Below are 22,918 nucleotides of genomic sequence, written 5' to 3'. Positions count from 1 at the left end.
TTTTGTCCCCATTCTTTCCGAGAAACCAATATAATCAATTTTCCAAGAGCACAAAACTCATCAAATAAGAGTAACTTGGAACACAACAAACTACATCCTTATCATGAATATACGTATTCCCTTTGACCAATATTGCAAAAAATCTAAGTTCTTGATTGACATCTTTCAATAGTAATGCATCTCAATCAGGTACCCTTTTATCAGATACACATGGATCAAATTGTTCAAAGAAGCTTTATCCATCTCTTGCATGACCATCATTGCTTCTTGGCGATAAAATCATCAAATTCAGGAAAACATCCTCTTTCCCCATCTCATTCAACCCCATCTTCTCTATCTACCTCCATCTGCAACGAAAATGAAACAATCGTTCAATTTCTACGTCCATGGCAACCCACATCCCAAAAAGAACAATACTTCCACATTTAACCACAGCCAAAAACCGTTATTCTAATGCAATTCCGAGTCCTCTCACGCTCTCTGAACCTTTTGCCAACTGACTAACAATTGAATAACCCCCCACTGTTCCAGAAAAGTTCATACGTTCAGAAAAACATATGCAAAAAGTAGTGCTACATAATCATTCGTCATTGGCTCAGGAACTTCATCGAACAAGTTGACGGGGTAGAGATTCCCCATTCAAAGGCATAAGGTGTGGAAATTCCACCATAAATAAGTCCTGAAACAGGGTTTGAGTAATTGATGGATGAATAAAGGCCTTCTTCAAGCTTTCTGGGTTTTGAATTTGCTGAGGAATGTTTCATGTGTAACTCTCTGTTTTTTTGGATTTTACGAATATGGCGCCAAAGATATTTTATAGACTCCCTCAACGGTCATGTAAACAACAGGTATGGGCTCCCTTTGGGCTTTAAGAAATGATGGTGAGTAATAGTGAAAATTGGGCCACAAAACCAGAGGTCGCTCGACCTCAGAATTAGAATAGGAATACTTGACCGATGAAGTCCAAGTTTACTAAGCCTGTGATTGGTGAGTAATAGTGGTAAATGAGTCTGACATTAACCCAAGCTTAAACCCAATTGAATGAGGCCAGCCTAGCTTCACTTTAAAAAAAAAAATAAAGGAGCCCAGCCGGACAACAGTAGGCTCTAGTTAATTGACTCAAAGATCCAATAGTGTGTTTAATTTCTATACCCCTTGACATTTTTTTTTTTTGTTTTCGAATTTTTAGGAGGGAGAAGCTTAATGGGTAAAAGCAATATGAAAACATTGGAGCAGGGATGGGAAGGAGGAAGAAGAAGTAGCAAGGGGATAGAACAAGGTGAATTGAACTATCATGCAAATACTAGGGGGGCAAAATCTTGAATCACTGGGGCTATATTCCGCAAAATCCCATTGTATCCCAAAGGGGAAGCCTTCCTCTATTCTTAGAACTTTATGGAGTACCATGTCAATGAGCTTCCACAATCTATGAATTGAAGACACAGGATTATGAAGTTCTGCAATTACCAAAATTTACGAACACACTAAGAGTGGAATAGGTAAATGACAATATGAACAGCATTGCAGTAAGCATATAATTAGAGGAATCTCGCAAGACATTGCACCATTATGATCAAGGCAATGCGCCTCTTCTACATCACATTTCCTATCAAATCTACATTTTGCGCATCTCTGAAAATAAATCAAAAAGGGCCACATTCTGTTGTTTTTGGGCCCTGAGCAATAGTTATACAACGGTACAGAAACTATTAAGGGCAAGATTGTGTCAATTTTGTGCCCTGAGCTATCATATCATCTTTTTTCTTTCTTCGTAAAACCCTGAGCTATTCTTGTCTGTCCATCTACAATGTTTCCTCAAAAGCCCTCCTGCTTCTTGAGAATCCTTCAAGTACATTTTTACTTAAACATGTCAAGTTAGAGTTCTGAAAGAATTTAATCGTTAGAATTCATCCCTCCCCTCGAAATCATGTACAATTGTTTCTGCTCGTTTTTCTATCGAGCTGGAAGAGCAAAATTGTCGTGTTGCTCGGAACTCCAGTTCGAGGCTCAAAACAGGCCCATGCAAAGGAGCTCTGACCCATGCCAGCCTTCTGGATGAAGCTTGAACCCTCAACTGTGATGTCTGATTTAAAGTAAAAAGAGCTGGCAGGAAAAATATGTGTGATCAGGACGACACTGACAGTATGCTCATCTTCCTTCAAATAATTCTATCAACTTCCCCTGTTGTTTCTCCTCTCCCTGGGCAACTACAGATCCTTCAACACTAGAGTCCTGATGTTTTACATGATCAACTTGGTCAGCATTGTGGTTAGACACCAATACAAGTGAATGGCTCTGAACCACATCAGCCGGTCTCTGTGTTGGAGACTTGTCTTGAAGATTTGCATCTGCTGAAGCTGCATATTTTATGCCAAACCTTTGCCCGTGTGTTAGACCTGGACAGTATCCCTGTTACACAATCCAATACTGCCTTAGCATATCAGAAGGTAAGTAACATATAATAATACAAGACACATACAAGAAGCATGTCTTATCGGATTTACAACCTACAGCTTCTTAATCATGAGATTTGTTGCTTTTACGACAATAACATACAAGTAGTGGATTAACTCCATTTAAATAGATGTGATACCAAATAAACATGAACTGAACATAATGAACTGCAAATAAGTATAGCTTATGACCAAATGTTAGGAGACATCTAAGTGACAAATTTTACAATATATAAGATCCAAAACCTGTCATATATTCACCAGGCATCAGATACATTAGCTAGTCTTTGGTGCAAGAGTCAGACATTTTTGGAAGATATACCGTCTTACAGAAGTTAAACCTGTTTGGTAACTGGCTAGCGCAAAAGCTCCCTAAATCTTTTGCAACCCTTTAGATGTCAAGCCATAATCTCTCAATTGACTTTTAGAAATTAGTATCATTTTTTTAACCACCCACACCTCCCCACTTCCTCCCAACCCCCCCTCTCCCCCCCCCCCCCCAAAAAAACCAAAAACCAAAAACCACCCCAAAAACCTATGAGGCTCAAGATTCGAACCCTGAACCTTGCACTGGGGAGACTCTAAGAGTCCTCCTCTGACCACTGGGACTTTTAGACATTAGTATCAACTATCAAGATTTTGTAGTCTTGCTATACGCATTAGATTCGGAGAAACCAACGCGTCAAGTGCTTCTAATTAAAAGGAAAGGAAGGCATAACACACATCAAATGCTTTACGAATCAGGGAAAAAAGTAGTTGCTAAGCAATCACATTTATGATAATCCCTTTTCCTCTTACATGTTTAACCAACTATACTAAATAAAACAAATCTAATGATTTAGCAATCACATTTATGATAGTCCCTTTTCCTGTTAGATGTTTAACCAAGTATACTAAATAAAGTAAATCTAATGAAAATTTTGTTACAGGTTTGATTGCCATTCTGTTCAGAGTAAGGACAGTTGCATAGATAAGAAGGAAACCATGCAAACAACGAAACAAATGGGCCCATAGATAGTTTTGAAACCAGAGAGCTTAAGCCCAATCCTGAAAAAGATATAAACTCCAGACCTTTACCAATCCTGAAATTGCGGGTGAGCTCTGAGGTGTGAAGCGTGACAAGGAACAAGTCGGACCAGGACATGAGTAGGTCTTGCTGTGATTAGTTTCCCCAGGTTTTTTGGCAATACCTGAAATATTGGTCTCCAGTCTCAGGTTGCTGCTTCTACAGTATGCTCCAAAGTATAAGCAATGTTCCCGTACTAGAGATATTTGTGGAGTCATGGGCAATAAGTGGCCCTCGGTACTGAAAATGTACCTGTAGTTGAATTTTCATTATGTTTGTAGCATGGACCCAAAGAAATAATAACAAACAGTCCTGCTTCCAATGTCAACAAGGAGTGAGAAATTCCAATATGATTTTCATGTTTATTAATTTGGCAATAGTATTTGGTATTTAATGACAATATGCCTTTGGCCACATCTGATGTATTAGCTGTTGGTCAAACAGATTAAAGTGGATAATCTTCTCAAAGGCAACTTGTTCAGGAAACATACTTGTATGGACCATTCTCAATGAGGTTATCCGGACCAGCACCCAAATCAAAAAGGAGCCACAAATATTTAACCTGAATGTATGGTGCAACATTAAATAAGAAAGTGAGAGAAGCAAACATAAGGAAATGGAAAAATACACATAAAGTGCTTAGATACATGGTATAAATGTATTTTATAAGCATACAGTAATGCCAATATATGTTTCATAAAATTATCAAGAATTTCTCATCCACGTTTAACAGTAGTGATCACCATGAAAGTGGACAAGTATGACAAATGCCTTATGATTACTACCATCTGAAGATTCTTTAATGAAAAGGTACTTACCGTCTCTGCCAAGAAGAAGCTTTCCATATGATCTTCTTGTATGTGGAACTCAACATCTGAAATATGGCAATATCCACAAGTGCATCGAGCACCATACTGCAGGCTAGCTAGCATATCCCTTCCAGCATCGAGATACCTGAAATGGATTTTCAACATCTTAGTCATTTCAATATAAATATGAACAACATTGGTGGAACTTGTAGAGCACTGAAACTGGAAAAATGGGTTCCTTGTCTTGTTGAAAGCTTGATTTAACCAGAAGGTAAAAAAACATAGCAGGTGTCAGGTCTCAAGGACACAGATATTCATCCACTCCATTACATGGGGTAATAAACTGAATTTCCATGTTGACACTACAGTCAGCCGAGGTCATATTTATCCTTACTGTATGGACATATGGACCATCGCTAATCCCAGATACTGCAGGGGACAAAAGAATGGATATAAGGGCGGAGGGGGGAGGGAGGGAGAGTGAGTGAGAGCTCATGTGCGCGTGTTGGTGTGTGTCTGTGACAGTATTCAATCTGCAAGTGACGCAGGGGAAAAACCTCACAAAAGACTAACCTTTTCCAAGTTAAGCATTCTTATTCACATGTTGCAGTCATTGGACAAGTATGAATACTCTTTACAGCTTCAGCAAGGTTTTTTTATTTTATTTTATTTTTTCTGAAGTACATAGTACTAATGCACAAGGGATGAAAAAATAACAATTTAATCAAAGATGAAGAGAAAACCTGGGATCCTGCGTAGCTTTGTACAGCCAATATGTGCTCTCAATCAATTCTGGCCTCAGTGGATAGCTTTTCTGACCTCGCTATAACCATGCATAAAAAATTCAAGTCCACTATGTTAGGAGGTGTGTTATAGACAAAAACTAGTGCAAAAACAAATAATGAAAAAGGAAAGATGAACACTAAGACATTAATTGAGCAACAGTAATATTTGCAGCTTGAAGTTAGAATCTACTAAAGAAGTCAGTGCTGTTTCATCTTCTCGTGTTGTATGAACTGGTTGCTTTAAATTTCACCACAGCCCATTTGGTAAAGAGAAAGATTTATGTCTCTTATTTCGCACTTGAGCATTGTAGCAACATCATTTTGTGAAACATCAGTTGAGTCTCAACACCTTTAGGCTATTCCTGAAGGATCTTGCCTCATCTTTAGGTCGCTTTAAAACTGAAGATGTAAGACCAATCTCGGGCCTTCATTAAATAACAAGGCATGCTTCCACTAAACCAAAACTATTTCTCTTTACAACAAGAACTGCAATACAATCAAATGCAACAAAAAATTTAAAATTTAAGTGTCATCACTCAAGACTTAATTGGCAATTTGGTGTTTGTGCCAGCTGAATAGATACAGCTATAACAGGTTATTAAGCAACATATAATGTCACTAAAACGTTCAGATATTCACGTACCTGAACACTAAGTGTGGCTAGATTAAAGCCCTCAGGAGTGAAGCCATATCTTTTCCAAACGCTAAAGAATGCAGCATGTGTACGAATAGCTGGTTCAATATCCCCAGCTAGAACCTTCCAGAGAGAACAAAATTAATTTTCTTACTCCTACTGAAGAAGGATTTCTTCCTACTTCCAGCCATTTAGATGCAGATGCAACACAAATCACTTTACCTGGAGGCCTGGCCAGAACGCCTGCAGACTGTTAAATAATGGCCATACAAGTGCAGCAGAATTCATATTTACTTCCACATACCTATAAAAGTTTCAAAACCTACTTTTTGAGGGGCTTCAGACATGAAACTGAAGATTAGAAAATAAAAATGAACAAAGACTGAAGATAAGTTCTAGAAAATTATGCATCTTATCCACATTATTTACCAAGGGTCATTGTAAAGATAGTGCATTGCAGCCCTGTAAGCTTCTTGAAAGATGAAAATGTACTCCTCATCCCCAAAGAGCAAGTATGCCTGAAGTCAGTCACAGCGAGATATATCACTAGACAAAGATATAATATTTATCCATACATATCAAAATCTCAAATTTATCATCAACAAAATCATTTATCAGCAAGAGTAAACTGAATATTTACTCAGAAAACCAATCTGAAATCCAGTAAAAGGATAAATAAACTATTTTCTTCATTTTATACGTGAAAAAGGATGAAAAATGCTTGTGGATACAATTCAGGACAAGGCCCTTGTGGATATAACATTTATTTCATACTAATAAAGCAGTTACGGATATTTAAACCTAAGTGAAAAGCACCTTTAGGAGATACTCATAGAAAGAGTCTATACTTGTTCCTATTCCAGCATCCTGAAAATTAAAAAAAAGAAAAGTTTTAATTACATCACAGGGTAAATATGAAGTACAGATTTACAATAAAACCATTTACAACTAGAAGCAACAGGTTATCAACTGTGCCAGCACAAGTGAACTATAAAGTCAAGCCCAATGCATTCAGATTGTGCTCCACTTGTATCATTTGACCTGATCATGTTCAGGTCTTATGGTTGCATCACAGATTTGACACCTTATGGTTTCAATGATTCACTAGATAACCAGAAATCCAAAAGTAAATAAATAAATAAATGCAAAGATTTACAGTATCTCCCTACAGTCAGGATAAGACAAGAGAAACACCATGGCATGCCTCAAGTATTGGGCAAATTCATCCAGAAATTTGCATACTGTATATCTTTTCTTTTGGGGAAAAAAAAAGGGATACGTAAACAAAGAACCACAGATGCAAGTGGTGAGAGAGCCCAAGAATTTTGCATCAACAGAAAGATGGGAAAAAAAAAAACAACAACACACTTGTAGCATAAACAGCTACATGGTTCATAACCCACAAGGATCTTCTAAAACCTGAAAATTGAATTATGTGAAAACTAAAGTATCATACATCAAGAAAAATAGACTTCAAGAAACTCTGCTATATTACAAGTACAAAGTGCTAAAGTATGGTTGTCAATCCTACCAATGATAATTGCATAGTTAACAGATGACATCCTATGAGACAAAATATTCAAAGCTAGTAAATATGTGGGGCAGAACAATTGTAGGATGAAGATAATAGGTATATAGAAGCTCTCTCTCAGGCCTGCTTCAAATATCAAATGCATTCACTCTACAAGCATATTAAATGAAAAATGACACTATCCAATTTCATATCACTACAAAATTTATCAGTTTCTGTTGATTATAATAGGTACTCAATGTTGGAATATCTGAAATTGTACAAAGGGAAAAGAAAAACAAGAAAAGAAGAAAAACTCTTCCTTGAGAGTTTAATCAGTGAAAAGGAAAATAACCTTTTGAGTCCATTCACCAGAAAAAACATCTATATGAGCACCAACTAGGTTAATTTTTGAGCGGCGAGCCCATATGCCCATAACAGCATTCTTTGTAACTTGCTCAAATACTGCATATCATTGAGATAAGAACAGTCAAAACTTATCAAAGAGTAGGAGAATGAAACCAAAAAAAAAGCCATCCGAAAACCACTTGTTGATGGGAGAAGCTACTTTCACTAGAGTTCAAGACTATAAGATCAATCCTGATGCTTGGACCATGGTTCAGGTAACAGCATCTACTTATTTGATCAACATCTTAGCGAAATGGTAATATATCCAATCAGACAGCCATAACCAAGAGATATTAGCATGAAGCATTTCATGTTCATAGAGAAGGAAAAGTGTTGATAGGAAATCGTGACATGATTTCCAAACCCTACCTATTCTGTCATAATTTAAATCTTCACTCCTGACATGGCTATAATCAAATTCTGTACAATTGTATACTAGTAAGGTGCACACATGCAATTACATATACATGCTTCTCTTTATACTCACAAGCAGAAGAAACCAAGGTATAATTTTGCACATATAATCTATGCCCTTTCAAGTTCCTTCTGATCTGCTTCCATGCACCTATAATGCAACCTGTGGCATCTTTCCTTTCTTTATCAGATATCTAATAATCAAGCCACTGGAGTGTTCCCAAATTTCCAACCAGTTCAGGTGACAAAAACTAGACACGAGTCCCAAAGTAATACATTCTAACATGTATAGAGCATTCAACCAACAGCCTATGTCAAGAGACCAACTCAAATGCTCGAAGAGATTACAAGCTGATATGGAACTTAGACACACAGGAATAATAGCAACTTTTATACTTACTGGGATCATTTGTTAAGCGACTAAGCATCCCAAATTCTAGTGTCAAAGTCCCACCACCAGCTGTTGATGTTATCTAATTAAGAAGGCAAGAAACTCAAATGTCAGATAATTTACCATCAGATATTAAACACGAAAGCCTGAAAAGAATTCATGGCTTTGCAAAACCAAGAGAAGTCAATCACATCATTCCATCATATTCACCAAATCCAACATTCCGACAAAGTTCTATGTCTAAGGTCACATTACATAGTTTTCAAATCAGACACAGGCACACTCACTTTCAGAGAATATCAGTTTACTACTTCCCATTATAATTTCGATGTATTCGATAGTTGATAATGTCCATTATCTATAATATGGATCATAAAATAATTCAAAGCGAAGTCTCAAAAAACTCCAGAGGAATGTCAAACTAAGCTTCAACACAGTCATCACATTTAAAGAGCAGGAAGCTGACTGACTACTCAGAACTACAGGCCCCAGCGGTAGGAGTTGAGAGGTGCTACAATTTTGGAATTGCAAAGATAAATAAATAAACAAATAAATCATATGTCTTGCCCATGGTATAACCTTTTCGCTTTGTTACATTTTCCATTTTATTTCCAGGCAGTGGACAAGTTTTCCTGAACTATCTAGCCCAAAGGACTTTAAGAATGTACATGCACCACCGTCTACAGGGGCATGTCAAATGGTTTATGGTTGTGAGAGTATGTCAAGCAAGGATAAACATCCAAATTCACTCGTGGGAAATGGTTCCACATCATCAATTGTCTTTAACACTAGTTACATATTTGACATGGATCTATGTTGCTAAACAACAAACAAATACAAAGCTCACACTTCAAAAGGGCAAAGAAAGTACAAAGAGGCTTTGCCTTGCTTTCATTTTCATCCACTCCATGAATTAGATTGACAGATCCAAATGGAATTCCTGTAGCATGAGTACCTTGAAAAGGTCAGATAAGGGAAGCTTTGTTTCTCTAAAAAGAAGAAATTCAACAGCCAATTAAAAAAAAAGTAAAATCTGAATACAAGTCAAGAAAGCCAGAGTCAAAGAACATCAAATTTCACATTAGAATGGCAAACCTTGGAGACGTGTCAAGGTCTCAAGAAAGAAACCACTCTGATAATGGCCAACTTCTAAGTACAAATTCAACACCTTTTCACAAAACAAACTAATAACACAGGCAGAGGGCAAAAAATTTTGTCTGTCATCTATGTCTTTTCTTAGATACTGCAAAATATAGCTAAATAATGGAATCCATGATATTTACCAACATAGTACATATCCCATGTATTGTTCACAAAATAAATTAACAACACACATGCACGGGTTGTCATCTATGTCTTTTCTTATATATTGCATGACACAGCTAAAAAATGCAATCCATGAAAATTACCAACCTAGAGCACATACCATACAGATTCAAATACACAAAAAGTAAAAAGATATAGTACCTAAAAAACTAAACATTTATTAGGTGAATTGTATACTTCCCCTATTCCTTACAAGTCCATCACAGGCCATTATATTGGAAACACTAGCATTTGCTTACAAGCAATAAGCATCAGGTACGGGGGAAAATGTCTACAAACTAAGGAGGTACAAGTACGTCTATAGATATCAAAAAGCCAAAATACCCAGAAGCAGCATCTTGTAGCAGTTTTCATAGATTATTCTATGAACACCATACTGTTCTGGTTGTGATACCTGTAGGAGTATCAAATGCAGGTAGCATCCTTCGTGCCAAATCTTCTGCCAGGTCGAGCAATTCACCATCATAGGAAGGGACTCTCATGCCCTGAAAGTGCCAAAGGTCATGAGCTGAAAACTTGAGCTGAAAACTTCAGAAAGAAATAGAACTATCTCACCACAGGACTCGGAAAGTAAATTCCATCATGAAAGAATGGATCTCTAGACATACCAACCGATCATTACAACAAGATTGTTCTGTTTTCTATATGAACCATCCTACTATTCCATTTTTTATGCTTTTATGGTCCAGCTTGTTACCAGTTCTTATGTGTTAGGGGAAGCTGTAAAGCATCAGAGGGTGAAAGCATATAAATTACCCAAGTATAGCATCATGATCACAATTTCCCCTTTTAATGCAGTTTATAGGGATTTATCACTTGACAACCATATATCTGTGCTTTTTCATGTGCATAAGTTGGGAACCAGCTAATTAAGATATTATCAGGATAATGTATTGTTCAAGAACAGAAAACAACAACCAACTTGAAACTTGTAGAGAGGCAAATCCATAAAGACCATTAATCTGCAATACCGTGTTATAATCACTTGCAATAAGGTGAGCAGAAAGTAAACCTCCAAGGATGCGGATTGTTGTTTCAAACACAGATACTGTCTTGTTCTGCAAGTACAACCAAAAAAAATCCAAATTTTAGGACAACTTCAAATAGGAAGAAAAATATATCTCCAGGAAGGGAAAAAATGTCAAGTTAACAAAGAATTAAAGGTAAACTCCATATTGTTAACGGCATGACATCAACAACAATCTTCATTGGCATCACCATCATACTATAGCACAAAATGCTCACATATCAACTGATTGATCAAAAAAAGTCATTATTTGTCATCGAAGTGAGACAACTTCAATCCCATCTCATTTAAAATAACAGCTTCAGTTATAAAAATCAGCAGAAATATCTCTTGCTTCAACAATCCCATCTGATAGTGTTTACAAGAGATAGAGTAATGTCTTAGAAGAACCAGGGACACAATTGGAAAAATGATGCATCTCAGAATTATTTACTCTCACTAAAACAAATACTTGAAGAATTCATCCATCCTCAAAATAGATGCATAACAGCCAACTAGACCAAATCATGGCATTTAGAAAAGCATGTCAAGCATATACTTTCTAACACATTCAGTGCCACTGGAATAGCATTTACAACCCAGTAATCTTTCTTGCATGTTTTAAAAATAGCAGTGGAGAAACAAGAAACAAGAAACAAGAAGGGAAAAAAAAAGATGCATCCATTTTCCCACAAAATAACACTATCCATACTCACAATATCAAACCGAAGATTTTTACCAATCCATTCAACAGAATCAGTGAAGCGTTCACGGTCACCAAGTAAAGCCAAGGTGTCCAAGGAATCAATCTGTGATAACAGCAAGACAATCCAGAATAAGGAGCAGGATTGCCAGAGCAAAAAGGAATTACACGAATCAAGAAAACATGATTTCTTACCAGTGTCAAGGCATAGCCACCGAGTGTATCTTCACCTTCACAAGATAATGGCTTTAACTCATCATGAGGAAAAGCATGCTCCATATATCCATCAAATGCGTGATAGAACATTTCTCGAACCTACACCAAACATGAAAAGTTCATTCATGAAAACATCAACCCCATAGCCTAGGGTAATTATCGAGAGAGAGAGAGAGAGAGAGAACAAGTTTCAGTAAACTAAAGTACCAATTTTGGTTATTCTACTGAAGTGATTCTTCTTTTTTTTAATAGGTGGAAGCAGAGGGAATGTGTGGTTTTTGTATATATTTCTGTAGCTGCCAGAAAAAAAAATGAGCAACAAAATACTGAACATGCAACAAGGGAAGCAAACCAAAACAATTATCACAGGGAAGAGAGTTATCGACAGATTCCTTGGACAGAGCTATCCTTTCATTTCTCATCTGTTCTTCCTTGAAAAGAATTTTAAGAAGGAAAATGACTTTCTTTCATACACTTTCAAGTTGCACAAACAATCCTAATAAAAATCCTAACTTGGAAGAATTTTTCAAATTTCACAATTTAACACAGCATAAATAAGAAAACATTCTCCAATTTCCTTTAGCGTGAAAGATATAAAGCATACATAATTCAACAATCAAATTCAAACTCTTGATGGACCTATATGAAACATGAAAAGTCGATTCAGGAATTGCATCACCTTGTATTTCATGCAAACCCCCCCCCCCCCCAACAACCAAAAAAAACCATTTTTTTTTAAAAAAAAACATACTTTATTTAATTGATCGAAAGTTTCATTTATTCTTTTAGCCAATGGGAAAACTCGAACTAGCAACAAAAGGTTGTTGCTAACTGCCCAAAATCATTATAAAGAAGATGGGCATTCCCCTTGCATTCCATCCAAGCGAATTACACTTCCATTTTGCACAAAGTACATAAAAATCACTTCTTTTTCACACCCTTTTTCTTTCTTTTCCCCCACACTCCCTTCCTTTACTTTAAACGTGGCCTTTTTCCATCTGATTCCCCAATTCGCCCACAGCATCCGAATCAAAATCTAACCTGAAAGGTTTATCCCCCTTAAAATTCTCAATGGTAGCCCCCTATAAATAAAATAACATAAACTGATGTTTTCGAGAATAAAAGATCAGCCTTTCAACCTATTTCTAACCTGAGGTGAAAGGAATCAGTGATAATTCATCAGAAAAAGAATCTAAAAATTGATTGTCAGTAAACAGATATCAGTGTGTTTGTGTGTGTGATCTGTGTGGGTGGAATTCGAGGGAGTACCTCATCTCTGAGTTGCTTGGCTTCCTCAGCAGTAACACTTTCGGAGAATGTTCTGAGAATAAAAATGTGGTCGTCCGAATAAATTATTACAGCTCCTAAAATTAGCATCCAAATTTGCACCATTCTTTTCGGTGCTTCCATTCTTCTCTTCCCACCCACCGGTGACCTGTTTTCTTTTCTGTTAAAGTGCTGCTGCTAGTGCAGTAGTACTCATCATCGTATACGCTGTAGTTGGAGTGGAATTTTTGTTTCTTGTTGAGGGTAATTATGTAATTTAATCTCCAAGTCGTCCCTGGAAGAAGCCAAAAGGGTGTTACATTAGGAGTTTTTTCTGGTCATCAGCATAAAGAATAACCGGGAAACCGCCGGAGACGGCATGGTCCTGGCTGGCGGTGGTGACTAGTGATACGGAAATCTACACAGTGCCTCGAACTATCGGAGAATGTATCGTGTCGTATATAGATTCAACACTTTTAAGAGTTACAAGTACACGAGTTTTCTTGCTGCATTTAGAACAACAGAAATACGCTGAAGAACAACAGAAATACGCTGAAGATGCAAAAGTTTGAATCATTTGCGTTTTTAGTATATCTTTTTTTTTTTTTGTAAAGTTTGAATCATTTGCGTTTTTAATATATCTTTTTTTTTTGTCAAAAAAAAAAAATCTGGACCCACTTCAGGCCCCCAAAAGCTGCTGGGATTTGCATACAAGCCTTTATCCGTGGACATTTGCATACACTCCAACTGCTGGGAGAATGGACTCGCGTGATAGTGTTATCCACCAAAAGCTGTTGTGATGCTTGGAGGTGCCGCCACCCGTGTCAATTGGATGTTTTAGCGGTTTCGGTACCTTGGGAAGGGGAAACCGCGAGCAGGGCTGGGATCTTTGGGCAGTCCCTTGGAGCTTCAAATAATCCCTGCGAGGTATCAGATCCTGTTCTTTCTATTTCTTAGAATCCGCCGGAAGGGACTTCTATTTGGTTAATGCTCCATATTACAAGGGCAAACAAAGTATACCACGATTTCAAGATAACAGTTGATTAGTTACAAACAGATCTTGAACAGACAAGTCATTTACGTAAATGAAGTTAAAATTTTTTGCACAACAGAACACGAACTGCGAATGATCCCATCTGGCTTCTATGATTGGGGAGAAGAAGAATATCAATGGCTAAAACTAAGCTTTCAAAATCTTGGAAGTACTGCATAATCATCAACGAGCTTCTCATACCTGTCAGCAAACAAATAAGCAGATCAAATTAGCCAGAACCGGCACGTGGAGTCAAAGAGTATTCTTAAAGATAATTGAAAAGAATTCTGACGTCTTGTACTACCAGATAATCAAAACCAGAATGTCCAAAAATTACACGCACATACACATTGCTGATACATTAGTACACCACGTATGCATCAGGCAACAAGCAATTCAGCAACTCTAAATCGAGAAGGAAACAAACAGCGACTCGGTCAGCCCAATGCCACTTGAGAATGCATGTACTATAATGGCAAAACACACTACTATACTGAATAAACTGATGAGTTGCAGAGCTAGCATGTCTTACCTGCTGTTTTTTCTTCTTAGGTCTCCTCTTCCTTCGAGGCTTTCGAGCATCACTTATGTTATCACTGTTGCCAGTTTGTGGATCTGACAATCCTCGCTTTCTGTACCCTATACTATTTGACGTATTGCTAGATGTGGACATTTCGGGCTTTCTTAAAGTTGGTTTTGATTTCCTACTTGAAGATCCTCCAAATCTTCTGTCATTTGATGAACCAGAAAATGATTTCTTTGATGGCCTAGGTGGAGGCATCAAAGCACGAGCAGAAATCTGTCTCTGAAGCAGTACGATAACAAAGATAGTTACCACCTTGACATTCATAGCATCTAAAAGGAAAAGCTAAGCTCTATTAAAACCTGATTCCTTTCATCACTAGACATGCCAGATGCTGCTATCCCAGAGGCACTGGAAGCTTGTTCCCTGAAGAGCAATATTTTGACATTAAGAGGGTACCTAGGATAAGTCTGCTAATAATTCGCCATTCCAAAGTGACCAATGCGTGGACAGCATATGAGCGTTGGGAGAGCAAGCGTGCAATAAAAAATATTTGAGGGCTCATATAGAGGGTATGCAGAGCATTTCTATATTTCCATATATCTTCTGTCTATTTACACTCACATACTGAGGGGAAAAATTTTTCAGACTGAAACAAAGGGACTCTTACATTGAAGCCTAAACAAGTTCCAAGTAGTAAGCAGTAATGCAGTAACTATTTGTGCTGAGTATAATGGTATATATAGTTACTCCTAAATTATCAGCACCTAGTTTAACAAGCTCCTGGAATCATATTGTACTTCTCAACTTCACACACAATACGCAGGCAAAAATATTTCATCCATGTGATAATAGTTCATCCAAAAATTTTGCAAATTTTTTAAGAAAAATTGGCATACTGTAGCAATTGGATATCAGATGCACATGGAGCATTATTCATGGCCGAATCAAGCAATTTAGCTTTCCAAGGTTTTATGTTAAGTAATGATGCTTTAAACTGTTTCTGCAGTAACAGTCCCAAAACTTATGCAGCATCTAAAAGGAGATTACAGCTGCAATTTTCTGTGCAGGGTCCACATTATGCTTATGATCAAAATGAAAAATTTTGAAACCACATCCACCATAGATATGTGAAGAGTACCTGTTATGTGAAGCGTACCTGTTACTTTTATCTGTCCATTCATCATCTGCATCAGCATCATCACTTGAGCTTCCAGACAAAAAGAAATCATCGTCACTTGGATCTAGAAGCCCATCGTCCTCACTACCTGTCTCTGTTTGACCATGTTCAAGTTAAGAAGATCAACTTTGCCTACCTTATTACAGTTTCCCACATCTCTCTCTCTCTCTCCCCACCCCCCCCCCCCCAAAAAAAAAAACCCCCCAATGCCGCACACATACAGAGAGAAAAAAAGGTGTAATCCCAGAAAATTAGAGGGTTTTACAAGAATATGCATCTATCAGGATCAATATCTCAAATTGTATTCCACCAATCATAGAATTATATAACATCATTGAATTAGTGGTTAATAGGATAAAGTGAACTACCATTCTATCTATTTATGACCTATTCCAGGAGATTGCACACCACAGAAAATTTAAACCCTCAATCCTTGGTAATACAACAAACTCTAACAACCTAACACCTCTAACATTCTTTGACTCTCCTTTACCCTCCAATCTTGCCTGGGTCATGATTCCAAAAGCAGAGGCAATTAGGAAAAGTGAAGCAGTTAGTTACTGGCAGTAGAATCATCAACCTGAAACACCCAATATTATATGAATGACCTTGTGCCTGTCTTTTTTTTTTATTATTTATTAAGAAAACCTACAAAACCAACTGATATGTTTTCACAAAACAATAAGGCTTTGGGACAGAGAACCTTTTCTTCTCTTGGTAACACCTAACTTGAATCAGAAATTCAGTCTTAACATTTTGTAAAAATGCCAAAGATACTAGTACCTAGCCAACTTACAGCACTCCTCTGTCCCCTAACTTCTTCCCTCACATTCTAAAAGAAAAGAAAAACATGATAAGCAGACGCAATCACTTTCCAGACACTAATTTGACATAGTACTAGAGAGCGAAATAGAAGAAATAAAATAAGAGGATGTGACTGAAGCCCCCCCCCCCCGCCCCAACACAAAAAAAAAAAAAAAAAAAAACCTTCCCATGGGTACTGTTAGGTCCATATAAGACAGAATACGATATGGATCAGACTACTTTTCTCTAGGTTTCAATGATTTCCAAATTCAAAATTTCAAAGATTGAAGTATTCAAGTTTCGTTCTAACTTTTCCCCAAACAAGGGAGGAGAAAAGCCAAAACTTCACAAAGGAACATCATGAGCCAGTGGAATGAACTGCAAATAGGAGTAGAAAAGACTACCTTCCAAATCCTTGCCACTTGCTGCCGCCGCAATTAGATTGTCCTTTATCACTTTGCGTAGTCTATTTCTTTTTTCAACAATTTCCTCATCTTCCCCTCCCATAAACAGAGATACGTAATTCTCAGTCTTGGGAAAGAACTGCAGTTTAAATCAACACAAAAAATAGAGATCAAATTCCTTAATTAGGAAAAGAAAAGAGCTAAATCTTGACACTCAAAATTCTAATTCCAACTAATGCCCAGCCAGGTCAGATTTTTCATCAACAAAGATTGGGTAATCCATGATTCTCACCCACCCATGTGGTTGTTAGATTTAACAAATTAGTCATAAGCCACCATAAAAGCAAAAGATCCGATTGAAAAATTCACACACAGTAAACCTAATTCAGGCGCATGATAGAAAATATCTTACTGCTCATTCGAAGCTCTGTTCAACTACATACATTGATATAGAGAATCCATCCAACAAAAGAAGAAAAAAATATTACACCTTTTAAAATTTCTTCTTATATATCCTTTTGAGACATGGATATGGATCACAAGTTTAAAAAAGAAATTTGACAATAAGCTTAATGCAAAGAGATTACAGATGTATAATAAAGGTTGGTCATTATGCTTTGACCGTAAAAATCACATTGCTGATAGTCTTGGAATCCATAGAAATTGCAAGCAATACCAACACTTACACGGACATATTCAAGATCTTCTTTCAATTTAGAAAGTTGCTCAGCAAGCTCTGCTTCTTGGGGTTGACCAGACAAACCGCGCTGCTGCTTTTCCAATCGCCTTATCCTCCTCTCGATCTTTCTTCTCTCTACGTGTGCATATTCGAGGTTCCAAAGTCAATCATCAAAGTTACAAAAGTTCCATAAGACTTGAAAGAAGTATCAAGCTGAAAAAAGGAAGCCACTTTTTACCAAAAAACTTGATCTTCCTGTTGCGGAGGAATATTTTACGTTCCACAGCTAGACGATTGAGATTCTCTTGTTGTTTCTTGAGTCCATCCAACTTCTTTTGTTGGGCTTCTTTAACTTCTGGCGGGAGATCCTGAACATATCAGTGGAAATGATATCTTTCTCATCATGCAGCAAGAACTATGTAGCATTAATCTACAAATCAAACCCCTAAATTGAAAAGAGGAGGAGGCAGAAGCATGGCCAATGAAGAAAATGATGGAAAAGCCCCCAAATGATGCCAGAATAACATCTTCATGTGTAGTAGTTATGTTATGCTACAAAATGATCTGTAAGGAATAATGGAGAAACCCCACCTAATTAAGCTACATATCCAAGATGTAGCTAATGCAGCATTCTACAAGTGCACTATATGATCACCGTGTCAGTAATGAACAGAAATTTTTGAAATAGTGGAAGGCAGACTCGAGGAAAAAATGCTACAGCATTGCCTAGGCTAAATATACATTTAAGCCTTATATGCCCCCATGTGCACAACACAAGACCAATCCGTGTCTTTTGAAAATGCAAGAAAAGAAAACAAGTTCTCGAAAAAAACAACCAAGGGCCCGAGTATACAAAATGATGCTAGGGGATTTTATCAGTGCTATTAAGAATGTTAGATTTTTCAACAGTGCTAGCATCTCAAATGTCGAACAAACTTTACAATTTCCACAAATTAGCCACATTTACTTGTCCTATCCTTTTCATGGAAAAAGGTAAACCGGCAGAATTTTAATGCTACTACAAATTTGAAAACTCATACAACAGCCATGTTTTTGGCAGTAGCTCCGTATAGAGCAATAACCTAAGGGTACTTTTCCTCACTATGGCAATGGTAGGAGTATATTAACCCCATCATTATTTTCTCTGCTTTTTGACCTTTTTCAAAACCACAAGTAAGCTGAAAAGCCAAAGTTAAAACTTCATTACATTTCTGCTGATCTCTATAATGAACACAAGCAGCAGAATAGTGAACTTCAATCAGAAAGGCCCTTCTAAAGACCCCAACTACACATTTCTTCGAGAATTTCAAAAATAGAACAATAAGCCAAGCTGCCACACTATCAAGAATCCAATACCCCTTCTCTTCCTCCCTAAATAAACTTTTTTCTTTACACATTTTCAAATAAAACCCACAAAAATACAGCTAGAAAATCACAAGGGAAAAAAAAGACGGTTTTATATACCATCAGTAAGCAATTAACCAATAAATCATAACAATAATCATACATGAGTCCGCGTTTTTCAGTGTATGTGAGAGAAGAGAGAAAGTGAGTACTTTGCGGAGCATGCGTTCAATGGAACGAACTTGGTTTTTGAGGGAGACGGATTTAGGTTTCGTTTTCTTATCGACGGCAAGGGACTTTGGTCGGCGGCGGCCGGCTTGTTGCTGCCGCTGGGCTACTCGGCGCTTGCCGTAGCCTCCGTGCGCCATTCCTCTTCTTTGCCGAAGCTGAAAAATTTACTAAAGTGGGAGCTGAAGTAATAAGTAGTAGTACTAATTACGGGAAATTGATTTTTTTTTTTTTTTGGTCTCGCAAATTATATTTTCATTTCCAATTTTTTTAAAAAATATTGATGGGTTCCCAAAAAATTTTAAATTTATAAAGGAACATTCCTCAAAAATCATGTAGTAGTAAAATTTTAAAAAAAATTAGAAATATTAGGCCTTATTAGTTCATTTGTGGTTTCGTCTAATTTGATTTATCTATAGCTTGTCGGATTTATATTTTTAATTAATTTATATTTCCATCAAAATGTAATAAGAATTACGCGAAGTGAATTGAATCAAATTAGATGGAACTCAACTTACGAAACCGAATTAGAGTTAGGGTCTCTGAATAAAGACAAAAGAAATCACACCACAATATATGTATACATCTTGTCAAAGTATTTCCCTTCTATTCTTTTCTTCTAACATTTGTGGTTTCGTCTAATTTGATTTATCTATGACTCGTCGGATTTATATTTTTAATTAACTTATATTTCCATAAAAACTACACTAAATGTAATAAGAATTACGCGAAGTGAATTGAATCAAATTAGATGGAACTCAACTTATGAAATCGAATCGAGTTAGGGTCTCAGAATAAAGACAAAAGAAATCACACCACAATATATATATATATATATATATATATATATATATATCTCTTGTCAAAGTATATCCCTTTTATTCTTTTCTTCTAGCATAAAATTATATTTAACGGATTTTAACCTTGCTAAACGAATGAATGAAAATAATACCTGGAACCTTACCGAACAACGTAATCAAATGATTTTATCAGTACATTGAAAACATAAACATACGCATGACAATCAAATACATAAAATTATTGTTCGCGACAAACCAAGAAGCAAAAAAGCTAGAAATTTGAAGTTTTGGACGAGAATATTAAGCATAGGCTTCTGGATTTTGGAGGAGGAAGGCTTCCACAGCCTTGTACATGCCAGAAGCCTTCTCTTTTCCAGCCTTGACCTCTTCTTCATTGACCACGTAATCTCCTTTCGGATAGTACTTGCTAGTCATCTTGGAGATGGTACCACCATTCGCTGTAGTGTTGGCTCAAACTTAACCTCGTAAGTTATTTTCTCAAGCTTGTCAGACAAAGCATCTCCTTCAATCAGAGTGTAGTTATATGTATGCGTCTCTTCATTGAGCTCATCAATGTGATATTTCAAGAAACTCAGAGTTTTACCTGCATCCCAAAAGAGGAAAAAATTGAGAATAGAGAAGCTTTTTTTTTCCCCGTCTTTTTATGAAGAGGATCAGTAATGTACTCAAGTGCTTAATAAAAATGGAGAACAGAAAAGATATCTTGCATTAATGTAGTAAATCTTACCATCGCCAAGGTTGATTTGCTTGATGCTTCCAGCACCTCCATTGCCTTGGAGGATTTCAGTGCTCTTGAAAGCTTGGGGCAAGAGCTTGGGGAACAAGTTGTGAGAGTCAAGAACTGAGGCCTTGAATAGCCTTGCAGGTGGAATGGTGTAAGTGTATTCATGACTGAAAGTGGTTGCAGCCATGATCTTTCAGATTACTTAGCTTTACTAGTTCTGCTACTTGGGCAAATGTAAGAAGGTGGTTTCGAGCTGATGATGTTGTGGATCAAATGCATCTATTTATAGATAGTCACAAAAAGAGTTCTTCATGGCCAATGTGTATTCCTATAATTGTCCTCTTCTGAATGAACATAAGTCAGTCCAAGTATGATATCAAGTTATCAGATTTTCATACTCTCTCAAAATCACCCGATATGAACCATATGAGTGTCTTCTTGTTGGTTTCTTATTGTGTTTGGGCTTATTGCTTCATATTGTAACCACAACAGACAGGATTTAGAATCTATGCTAGACGGTCAGCTGGCGACTGTGCTAATCTTGCCAAATGGCAGCATCTTCATTCTTCAATGGGCAAAATTGTGTAGAGAACAATTGTATAGGCTACAACTAATCTTTGATTAAACTAGCTGGTTTATGCAAAATTGTGAAAATAACAAGTAAAATATCAACATTTCTGTGCGCATTTGGTATGATTTAGCCTGTAAATCTGCTAAAACTAAAATGTTTGGAGTAATGGGCAATGTGCCACTTCTTAATAGGCCTATATACAAAAGACACCGCGCAGAATATGGTACGTACAAAGAAACTGCATGCAATTTGAAAGAACAAAATCCTTTAGCTTTGCCCTATAAATACTATACTACTGTGTCCTTGAGTTCCACCAAAGCAAACAAACAGGTGATCGCTTTATACAGAATCAGGGTTTTTACATTCTTTAGAAAAAAACAGAATGGGTGTCATTACTTTCTCCGAGGAATACACTTACTCTATCCCTCCAGCAAGGCTGTTCAAGGCCTCGGTTCTTGACTCTCACTACCTGTTTCCCAAGCTCTTGCCACAAGCTTTCAAAAGCATTGAAATTCTCCAAGGCAATGGAGGAACTGGAAGCATCAAGCAAATCAACCTTGCAGAAGGCAAGAGCCAATTCTAGCTTATTCTGTTCTAATTTAACTTGTTCAAGATTTCACATTATATTTAGTTGCATGTGAGAGATCTTATCATAGAAATGACGGTATTACTCGTAGAAAACACAAGTTGATAGTCCTAAGGAACACGTTGCTTTTCAAATTTTACATATTAAAATGTGAGCATTCATACATTCTAATGATCTGCAGCAATTTTATGCAAGTCATCATTGTTGTGACATCAATATGTTGAATTCCCATTCAATCATCCCTCTAGTTCGTGTATGTTTTTTCACATCTTTAAGTTTCCTTTCCATGGACATGCGTTGCAGGAAAGAATTTCAGTTATTTAAAGTATAAGATTGATGAGCTTAATGAGGAGACATACACCTACAATTACACAGTGATTGAAGGTGATGCCTTGTCTGCAAATCTTGAGAAAATCAGTTACGAAGTGAAATTTGAAACATCACCCAGTGGCGGTACAGTTGCCAAGATGACAAACACGTACTGCACGGTGGGAGATTTTGCAATTAAAGAGGAGGAAGTTAAGGCTGGCAAAGAGAAGGCCTTAGGAATGTACAAGGCAGTGGAGGCCTACCTGGTCCAACATCCTGATGTCTATGCTTAGCAGTACAAGTCCAGAAAACTTCAGAAAAATGGCACTAGGTTTCAAATTGTTCAGATTGTCCTGCTTATCTGAGTTATGTTGATCAGCTTAGGATTAAGAACTCCATCAACTAAGAATGTCCCTTGCTCTCTTGAACATTCTGTCAAACTTAATTGTATGCTTCTCTTGTACCACTATGTCATGTTTCCGGATTTATGTATTTGTCCCTCCTCCTACATCAATAATATTTACTTCGTTTCTACTACGTTTTCTTGATAACTAAAATAAGCACTTTTTCTTCCACTTGCTTCCCATCAGCACCATATAATCATGCATTTACCATGGGACGGGTTGTGGGGAAGGGGGCGAAGGAGATTTAAGACAGGCAGAAGGTGAAACTGATGAGAATCCAAGATCGTACAAAAGGTGAGGGAGTGCTCACCTTTGAGACTA

The 22,918-nt window shown here is 37.0% G+C and overlaps 3 protein-coding genes, 1 long non-coding RNA gene and 1 pseudogene across 10 annotated transcripts; 2 read left to right on the top strand and 3 right to left on the bottom strand.

Moving 5' to 3' along the window:
• Window positions 1-1,504: 1,504 nt before the first annotated feature.
• On the bottom strand, window positions 1,505-13,131 carry LOC140037542 (alpha-mannosidase I MNS4-like). Of its 4 annotated transcripts, none has more exons than XM_072081902.1 (17): window positions 12,991-13,131; window positions 11,701-11,820; window positions 11,519-11,611; window positions 10,768-10,854; window positions 10,191-10,281; window positions 9,355-9,425; window positions 8,480-8,552; window positions 7,613-7,722; window positions 6,564-6,614; window positions 6,177-6,265; window positions 5,970-6,051; window positions 5,757-5,870; window positions 5,072-5,151; window positions 4,338-4,473; window positions 4,011-4,081; window positions 3,525-3,771; window positions 1,505-2,409 (listed from the first exon to the last, which is right to left on the bottom strand). In XM_072081902.1, exons 1-17 carry the CDS (start codon window positions 13,129-13,131, stop codon window positions 2,149-2,151), a joined length of 1,917 nt encoding a protein of 638 aa, XP_071938003.1. In that variant the 3' UTR covers window positions 1,505-2,148. The 4 variants fall into 4 exon arrangements, with proteins under 4 accessions (XP_071938003.1, XP_071938004.1, XP_071938005.1 ...); XM_072081903.1 differs by having other exon boundaries at window positions 3,531-3,771; XM_072081904.1 differs by having other exon boundaries at window positions 9,355-9,410.
• Window positions 13,132-13,414: 283 nt separating this feature from the next.
• LOC140037544 (uncharacterized) lies at window positions 13,415-14,041 on the top strand. Its single transcript, XR_011841460.1, has 2 exons — window positions 13,415-13,553; window positions 13,671-14,041. It is a non-coding gene; the product is annotated as an uncharacterized lncRNA (long non-coding RNA).
• On the bottom strand, window positions 13,985-19,368 carry LOC140037543 (uncharacterized). Of its 4 annotated transcripts, none has more exons than XR_011841458.1 (9): window positions 19,167-19,368; window positions 17,849-17,978; window positions 17,618-17,745; window positions 16,932-17,070; window positions 15,685-15,817; window positions 14,906-14,969; window positions 14,553-14,825; window positions 14,325-14,425; window positions 13,985-14,221 (listed from the first exon to the last, which is right to left on the bottom strand). XR_011841458.1 is itself a non-coding variant. In XM_072081906.1 (8 exons), exons 1-8 carry the CDS (start codon window positions 19,320-19,322, stop codon window positions 14,216-14,218), a joined length of 1,029 nt encoding a protein of 342 aa, XP_071938007.1. In that variant the 5' UTR covers window positions 19,323-19,367; the 3' UTR covers window positions 13,985-14,215. The 4 variants fall into 4 exon arrangements, 2 of the variants coding, with proteins under 2 accessions (XP_071938007.1, XP_071938008.1); XR_011841459.1 differs by having other exon boundaries at window positions 15,703-15,817; window positions 19,167-19,367; XM_072081906.1 differs by lacking the exon at window positions 14,325-14,425 and having other exon boundaries at window positions 19,167-19,367.
• Window positions 19,369-20,155: 787 nt separating this feature from the next.
• Window positions 20,156-21,472, bottom strand: LOC113734212 (major strawberry allergen Fra a 1.08-like; annotated as a pseudogene).
• Window positions 21,473-21,680: 208 nt separating this feature from the next.
• LOC113735377 (major allergen Pru av 1-like) lies at window positions 21,681-22,730 on the top strand. The gene is made up of 2 exons (XM_027262387.2): window positions 21,681-21,864; window positions 22,188-22,730. The coding sequence occupies exons 1-2, from the start codon at window positions 21,681-21,683 to the stop codon at window positions 22,484-22,486; spliced, it is 483 nt and encodes a 160-aa protein (XP_027118188.2). The 3' UTR covers window positions 22,487-22,730.
• Window positions 22,731-22,918: the final 188 nt, after the last annotated feature.

The sequence above is a fragment of the Coffea arabica genome, chromosome 3c (assembly GCF_036785885.1).
Source record: "Coffea arabica cultivar ET-39 chromosome 3c, Coffea Arabica ET-39 HiFi, whole genome shotgun sequence".
In the NCBI taxonomy this organism is placed as follows: domain Eukaryota; kingdom Viridiplantae; phylum Streptophyta; class Magnoliopsida; order Gentianales; family Rubiaceae; genus Coffea; species Coffea arabica.
The sequence above is the reverse complement of the archived record's forward strand: the minus strand, read 5'-3'. Positions and strand labels throughout refer to the sequence as shown.